We start from the raw sequence: 8,912 nt of genomic DNA, 5'->3' as shown, positions 1-8,912 counted from the left end.
AACACCATCCGACCGACCGACATATTTCTTTTTTTTATACAAAAAGGTTTTACGTCATAGAGAACAAAAAAAAAATTTAATCCGAATCGTTATAATTAACTTTAGACCAATAAGAAAATTCTATTCTGTCGGGAAGGGGAAGTAGAGGGAGAGAGAAAAGAGGGGGAGGGAAAATGCAAACCTTTGTGAAATAAAATACATTACATATCATACGTATTCGTCTTGGGAAAAGAAGGGGGAAAAAAATCTAATAAATATATTACGTTTGTTTTTCAATTTTATAAAAAAATAAACGTGTATATAAACGAATTCGAAATAATAATAATAATAATAATAATAATAATAATAATAATAATAATAATAATAATAATAATAATAATAATAATAATAATAATAATAATAATAATAATAATAATAATAATAATAATAATAATAATAATAATAATAATAATAATAATAATAATAATAATAATAATAATAATAATAATAATAATAATAATAATAATAATAATAATAATAATAATAATAATAATAATAATTAAAACGATGATTTTTCTTTTTTTTCGCTTTCATTTTATTCATTCTTCGTTTAAATAATACTATTTGTTTATTATTATATTTAAAATGAATAATGCGGTGGAGGTTTTTAAACAAATGACGTCCCCGAAAAAAAACCTTTAATTCGGAAATAGAACACCAGAGTGCAGGAGGGAAGAGGGGAAATTTTCAATGTCACACTTATAAGTTGTTGAAAGGTGCCACCATGATGATTATTATAATAATAATTTTTGTTTGTTTTTCATTTAAAAAAATTTTTTTTGTTTTTCTTCGGTGTCAGGCGTATGAATGTAAGTGTATTTATTATTATTATTATTATTATTATTATTATTATTATTATTATTATTATTATTATTGTTGTTGTTGTTGTTGTTATTGTTGTTACGGAAAGGGAATTTAAAAAAAAAAAAAAAAAATTACATATCACGTTATGTATGAAGTTTTAGGTTTGTATATACATCATCTCATTTTTTATTTAAAACGGTTTCAATATATAAAAAAAAAATCAAAATGGTGTCTTATTTACCTTTTTTTTTTCTCTCTCTCTCTCTCTCTAATAAAAAGAAAAAGAAAAAAAAAGTAAACGTCGAAAGGGAAAAAATGATAACCGAAGAAAAAAGGAAAAAAAATTTCAAATTCGAAATCGGAACTTTTTTTTTTCTTTTTTTTTTTTTTTTTTATTTCTCCACCGATTCCAGTTAAATATTTTCTTATTACGTACCGGAAAATTTATTCGCGTAATAATAATAATAATAATAATAATGATGATGATGATGATGTTAATTTGCATGCTCACGTGTTTTTTTTTCTTTTTTTTTGTTGTAAATATTCAATTTTTTTTGTTTACTTTTACTTAAAATGTATTTTTACCTGCATAAATTTAATAAAATATACTTATTATTATTATTATTAGTAAGGATGTAAATACAATATGGCGGAATCGTTCGAATTATTATTATTATTATTACTTCGTATAAAAACTTAGAATAAAAAAAAAAAAAAAAAAAAAAATAACCCGAAGGCTACAAAAGAAAATTTTTTTTAAAAATTATTAATTTTTTTATTGAACGATTCGGTCGTAAGCTAATTATAGGCGTAAAGTAAAAAAAATAAAAATTTTTAATGATTTTAATGAAAGGAGAAAGAAAATTTTTTTTTTTTTTTGTTTACGAAGTTGGAAATTCCGAACTCGAAGGTATGTACATGTACTCATTATTATTATCATTGTTATCGTATCGATAATAATAAAAATAATAATTTCAATGAAAAAAAATTAAAGAGGAAAACGAATTAATTTAATTTTTTTCCTTATTTGAATGTCCTTGGGTTTTGTTCGTTTGTTTTCTTGACCGGAAATAACTAATTATCGCGTTAAGACAGGTTTTTCGATACTTACCTTTCGGAATTTTGCGTTTCTTCTCTACCGACGGCAAAACTTTCCAAACCTCTCGATAGTTTTAACATTTCGGCACCGAAAACGTGCAATGCCGTCATTGTGGCACTTGTCGTTTCTTGCACGCTGGTATCGGGAAGCCATAATTCGTGATTTTCCAACGTTGTCAAATCGCTTTCGGTTGATGCGTTTGAATGTTGAGTGTTTATAAGATTTTGTTGCGTTGTTGAAACATCGGATTTTTCTTTCGTATCTATAAATCTTTTCCACGTGCACCTTCTGTCGATTCCTTTTTAAAAAAACAAAATGTCGAATGAGTTTAAATTAAGAAAAACGATCCGGAAAAAAAAAAAATTTTTTTTTTCGTTTGTTTCGTTTGTTTGTTTGTTTGTTTGTTTACCCCCGCTTGGTATAAAGTGACGACAAACGACACTAATTTTTTTATTTAAAAAAATTAAAAAACAAAAGAATTAATATAAATAAAATTAATTTAAAACGTGGGACTTGAAAAAAAAAAATTTTTTTTTTTCTTTTTTTTTTTGTTGTCGTCGTTGTTTGTCGTTGTTGTTGTTGTTGTTTTTCTTTTAATTCGCGGCGTTTCACACTAAAAATTATACGGAACAATAATTATTGTTACCGGAGTGTGTTATATAATTACAACAACAACAACAACGGCAAAAAAATGAAGGAGGGAGGAAGGGGGAGGGCAAAAAAACCTTTTGAAATTAATAAACAAAGAAGAATCCTTTTCTTGTCGTTGTTGTCGTCGTCGTCGTCGTCGTCGTCGTCGTCGTCTGCTTTTCATTTTTTTTTTTTTTTTTTTTTTGAGGCTTTTCTTTTTCTTTTTTTTTTCTTTCTTTCAATTTTTAGATTTAAAACAAAACCAAAAAAAAGAAAAAAAAAATTTGAAAAGATTTTTCAAAAGGAAAAAAAAAAAATATATATATATATATATATATATATATATATATATATATATATATATATATATATACATATACATATATACCTCAAATAATAATAATAATAATAATAATAATAATAATAATAATAATAATAATAATAATATTAATATTAATAATAATAAAAGAATAATGGGATAGAGAAAATGGAAAAAAAAATATTTTTTTTTTTTTTTTTTTGTAACAATGGAAAATAAATTTTTTTTTCTTATTTTACGTTGGTATCCCTTCCCCTTTCCCCCCTCACAATAAAAAAAAAAAGAAATTTTCGAAAATTAATAAAGAATAATAATGATAATAATGAGAATTTTTTCTTTTTACTTTTTTTTTGCGGTCACATTAATAAAGTAAAATAAATTATTATTATTTTTTTTTTGTAAGGGAGGGGAGAGAAAGAGGAGGGGAGGCGCGTGATGGAAATAAAAAATAAATTTATTGATTTCGACGAACGAGGAAAACAAAAAAAAATAAATAAATAAATAACAAATTTAACGAGGAACCATTGAAAAATAATAATAATAATAAAATATATTCTTCGAAAAAAAAAAAAAACAAAACAAACAATAATGATAATAATGATGAATCGAATCGGACGGTAACGGGATAAATTTCGGGAGTGGGAATCCGTCGCTTTCGATGATAAAAATTAATTTAATGAATTTAGAATTCTTTCGTAACTTCTGTGAGTAGTTTTTTAAAATTAGGTACTTTATTTATACCTATCAGGATGACGAAACGGAGATTACGTATCTATCTCTCTCTCTCTTTCTGGGAAAATTTGCAAATTCCGCAAAAGAAGCAGATGATGGACGAAAGAAAAAGAACGCGGGAATAATTTGTTATGTTCCCGTCCGTAATTTATTCATGAAAACGTTTATAGACGTTATAAACACCCAAATAAACAGTAACAATAGGTATCGAAATAGTAACAATGGGTACCAAAATAGAAAATGGAAGCGAATCTTCCAAAAACTTCTTTCCTTTGTCTTTTTATTACGCACATTGTTAGAGCTTTTATTGCAGTGAAAGTGACAATGAGGAGACATATAAAAGGAGATGAAATCCCTGAAGAAACGGTTTTTCTGATTTTGTCGTGTTTCGGTGACGTTCTTCCATCCGTCAACTTTGGTACCATTCATTCATCATAAATTTAGTGCAGTGATCGTGAAGTTACTCGGCATTGTTTACGAACGAAGTGATCGACTTTCAGTTATAACTCATAGCGATTGAGAACACGTGACCATGTCCCCCCTCGCTTCCGCTTTGAATAATTTGTTTGCCCCCATTCACCCTTCCCCCCCTAATCTCTTCCTCAATTATTATTTTTACACTTAACAAAATTTTTATTATTTTTTAACGGTTATTTATTTCGTTTCTTCTGCTCTTGATCCAGACACGAAAACTTTTTTTTTTTTAGAAAAACAACAACAAGAACAAACAAACAAAAAATTTTTAAATTTTATTATTAAATAATAATAATTAAAAATTATTCTTTTTAAAGTTTATTAATTGTTTATAATAATTTGAAATTTGTTTAAAAAAAAAAAAAAGAAAACTTTTCGAATTCGTTCCAACGACCCGATAAATACTTTGAAATGTAAAAAGACGTAATTGGTGAAAATTTTTTTTTTATTTGTTTGTTTGTTTCTCTTTTAACAAACAAAATTTGTTTCTTTTTTTTTTCAGAAAATAGTTTAAACAAACTCAGAAATTTATTTATTTATTTGTTTAAATTTTCTCGTAATTTAAAAATTTATTTACATAAAAATTACTTTTATAAAATATTTACTTCTCTTTCATTTTATACATTTATCAAAAAAAAATTTTTTATTTTTTTTTCTCCACTACTTTTCTTTAAATTGTTTGTTTGTTTGTTTGTTTGTTTGTTGTCTGTTTTTTTTTTTTTTTAAATAATAAAGTAACAATCTCAAAACGATTTTTTTCGTCACGTAAATAAAATTTTTACGAACCTTATTAGTCGTAAGAAAGTAAACGAAAAAAAAAAAATTGTTTATGTTTTATCGGTTGTTTTAAATGATAACCGTTTGTTTGTTTGTTGTTGTCTGGAAAACGTTTTCGTTTTCCACGTTTCCGGTAATTGATTTAAAAAAAAAAAAAAATTTACGTCATCATCATTCTTCCGCAATGGGAAAAAATTTTATGAAAATTTAATTATTTTTTTTTCTTTTAATTTAAAAGTGTCTGGAGGAGAAAGAAAGGGGAAGGGAAGGGAACTATCCTTACCCATTGCTTGTCCGGCAGCACTGCTCAACCACATACCAGTCCAACCTGGTCCCGGTCCTAAACTTTGCTGTTGCGCTTCTAAAAGTCTCACGGTGAGCGCATACGTTATCATCATGACAACCAAAGGTACGTAAAAACAAACGATTGATCCGATCAGTTTAAATAGTGGATCTGGAATTTGACAAGTTCCACGAACCAATACCGAATCGTAATCCTGTAAAATAATAATAATAATAATAATGAGAAAAAATGGCGGATGAGATGATGATGATGGTGATGAAGGACCGCGAAAAACAACAAAAAAAAAAAAAAAGAAAAACGAAAAAATTGTTAAAAAGTTGTTTTTGAAAATTGATTATTATTATTTTTATTATTATTATTAAATTCAATTTAATAATAATAATAATAATAATAATTTAATTTAGCGTAGTTGATTGTATTGTAGTTTGGACAAAATTTATATTTAAATGGAATTTTGTAGTCGTTAAATAAGTAAGTAGAAGAATGGAAAGGAAAGAGAGTGAGAGAGAGAGAGGGAAAGGAAGAGGGAGGGTGGGGGGTAAGGGAAGAGGGAAGAAGAAGGTTACGATGGGAAAGAAGAAAACTTTAACGAAGATGAAGAAATTTGTCGAGTTTCCAATATTTCGGAAAACGGTTTTGAAAAGGTTTCTCCCCCCCTCTCTCTCTCTTCCTCTCTCTCTCTATGTTTCGATGTAACAATGGATAAAATGTTTTTGGTAATTATTAAAATTATTAGAAAGATGGAAAGAGAGAGAGAGAGAGAGAGAGGAAAGGATATAAAGTGGTGGAGTCGAGACAGAAATAGAGAGAAAGAGAGAAAAGGATAAAAAGAAACAAAGAACGGTAGGGATATGAAGAGAGAGAGAAAAATATGGTTAAATTTAATAATTTATTTTCAATTTGAAAATTTTTCAAAGGGAGGTAGGGGGGAGAGGGTAGAAAGTTTTTTTTTTTTTTTATGTAACGTTCGTGATTTTGTCATATTTTACGTCATCATGTTTTGTCTTTGAAAACATTATGAAAAATAGAAAAATATGGCGTCGTTCTTTTGTTTACAATAAAAACTTTTTTACAAAAAAAAAAAGAAAATTTAAACTCGTACCTGAAAATACATGAGGCTTAATGGAAGACTCATAGCAACGGAAAGAAACCAAACAAACATAATTTTAAGTACGACTCTTTTTCTCGTTTTGTTTCTACCGAATTTCATCGGGTAACGAAGGCTCAGGTATCTGTCGACGCTGATGGTGCACAAATGCATTATGGAAGCTGTGCAAAATAAAACGTCCAAACACATCCAGATGAGACAATAAACCGGATCGAACGGAAAGAAACCTGAAAAAAACAAAACAAAAAAACAAAATGATAATTATGATAATGATGATAATGACGAAATTTTCGGTTGTTGATGATGACGTCAAAATTGAAAAGGACCAATTTAAAAAAGGAAAACGATTCGTTCCAGTCAAACGGAAAAAATTATAAATGTAAATATAACAAAAAAAAAAACGGAAAAAAAAGGAAAAACAAAAACCGCAAAAGTAAAATATAAAAAAAAGCCGTTTCCGTTTTTCTCTCCGATTCTCTTTTCCGTTTCCGGTACAAAAAAAAACAAAGTTAAAAGTTGAGTTAATGTTATTAAATTAGCTAAAACGTTATGAAAAATTATAGAAAGAGAAAAGGAGGGAGTATTTGGAAAAAATGGGGGGAGGGTATTAATAAAAGCAACCGCAACAGAATAAAAATCAATTTTGATTTTTTTTTTTGATTTGATTTGATAATGGAATTAAATTGGGGGGAGGGAGGGGGGAGTTGAGTGAAGGGAAGGCGGGTGGGGTAGAAATTTGGTCTTGTCATGTCGTAATGTTTATCATTTGTACCTTGTTAAAAAGGTTTTAAGGTGAAAATGATGACAAAAAAAAAATTTATGACAATTAATTTTTTTCTAAAGGAGTCTCTCTGTCTCTCTCTCTCTCTCTCTCTCTCTCTCCCTCCCTCCCTCCCTCACTTTCTCTCTCTTAGTTCTTTTCATCTCTCTTTCCTAAATTTCTCTTAAATTTTGTTTTTTTTTGTTTTTTATCATTCTTTTTTTCACTTTCTGTTTAAACTCTCACTTTCCCTCATTCTTTTTTTCTCTCTCTCTCTCCTTTTATTCTTTTCGATAAAGATCTCATTCTATTGTTTTTATTTTTTAACGCCTCCTCTTAACCCTTTTATTATTTTTCAGTTTTTTTTTTCTCTCTCTCTCTTTCTCTCTTTTTGTTTTGTTTCTTTTTTCACTCCCTCCCTCCTTCTTTCTTTTTTTTTTGTTATTCTTTGTTTCTATCTTTCTCTTGTTTATTGCACTCTTTTTTTTTTATTCTCCACTTTTTCCGTAACTTTCGCACTCTCTCTTTTTTTTGCTACTTTTCGAATAATTTCCCTTCCTTTCGTTTAGCCCCCATTTAACCAACTTTTTTTTTTTTTTTTTACTGTCTCTCTTCACAATAAGTCTCTCTCAGTCTTTGTCTCTCTCTTTCTCGTTTTAAATATATTTTTTCTCTCTTTCTCTCGCGTCTTTTCAATTCTTATAAAACTTTCTTAAATTTTTTTTTCTTCCCTTCCTCCCACGTCCCATTTCACTCTCGCCTTCATCACTCTCTCTCTCTCTCTCTCCCTTTTTATTCATTTTATCATTTGATAACGATAAAAAAAAGGGAAAAATAAAAAGTAAAAAATAAAAAATAAAAATAAAAAAAAATATAAAATGATTTTTAAATAAAATAAAATTGAAAATGGAAGATGCCGACGGGGGGGGGGGGGAGGAACATAAAAAATAATTTGATAAACTTTCCTTTTCATTTCCTTTGGCTATTTGATTTATTCCTTTGAAAATTGTTCACTTTTTTTTCATTTTATTTTACTTTATTTAATTTTTATTTTTTTGTTTTGTTTTGTTTGTTTTTTTATTTCCATTTTTAAACGACGCTTAGATAAATGATAAATTTAAATTGTATACATTATTTTTTTCTCTCTCTGGAAAATTTTTTTTCCATTTCTGGAAATTTTCTGATTTTGACGTAATCCGGATGAATTCCAAAAAAAAAAAAAAAAAATTACAAAAGCGACGCGTTTTTAATTTTAAAAATTTTATCATCATCATCGTCGTCGTCGATTTTTTTTGAAAAAAACAACGACAGTAAAACAAAACGAAATCACTGGAATTTTTTCCCAGCTATTATTATTATTATTATTATTATTATTTTCATTTCAAAAAAAAATTCATGACACTTGTCAAAGATTTTTCCAAACCACCACTCGTTCCAGTTTTCCATTTGATTTCTTAAGAATAAACGTTCGAACGTCGACGATCAGTGTTCGAATTATTATTATTATTATTATTATTATTATTATTATTGATTTTTTTAATATATTTTAAAATCGTGACTTAATATATCACAGTTTTGCCAACTTATAAAAAAAAATACGTCGAAAATTTTTTTTTTTTCATTTTGTTTTTTTGTTTTTGTTTTTTTTTTTTTTCGAAAAAAATTAATTACGAAAAGGTACGATTGGAAGGACTCGTTAAATTTATCGAAAAATAAAAAAAAGCAGTGTTATTAACTAAAAAAAAAAATTTATTTTCGTTGAACATATTATTTGTTTATTATATTAATTTTACAAATGCAAAATTCACTAACTGGAAAATTTTAATTATAACGAGAAATTGTTTTTTTTTTTCAATTATTATCAAT

At 26.8% G+C, this 8,912-nt stretch overlaps 1 protein-coding gene across 1 annotated transcript; it reads right to left on the bottom strand.

The window, feature by feature from the left end:
- Positions 1 to 1,950: 1,950 nt before the first annotated feature.
- On the bottom strand, positions 1,951 to 6,475 carry Phum_PHUM440560 (class A rhodopsin-like G-protein coupled receptor GPR5ht4, putative; the record flags this gene model as incomplete). Its single annotated transcript, XM_002429535.1, has 3 exons — positions 1,951 to 2,240; positions 5,158 to 5,371; positions 6,281 to 6,475. 3 exons carry the CDS (start codon positions 6,473 to 6,475, stop codon positions 1,951 to 1,953), a joined length of 699 nt encoding a protein of 232 aa, XP_002429580.1.
- Between the last annotated feature and the right edge of the window lie 2,437 nt (positions 6,476 to 8,912).

The sequence above is a fragment of the Pediculus humanus genome, genomic scaffold (assembly GCF_000006295.1).
Source record: "Pediculus humanus corporis 1103172108211 genomic scaffold, whole genome shotgun sequence".
NCBI classification, from domain to species: domain Eukaryota; kingdom Metazoa; phylum Arthropoda; class Insecta; order Psocodea; family Pediculidae; genus Pediculus; species Pediculus humanus.
This window is presented reverse-complemented; position numbering and strand designations above follow the sequence as displayed.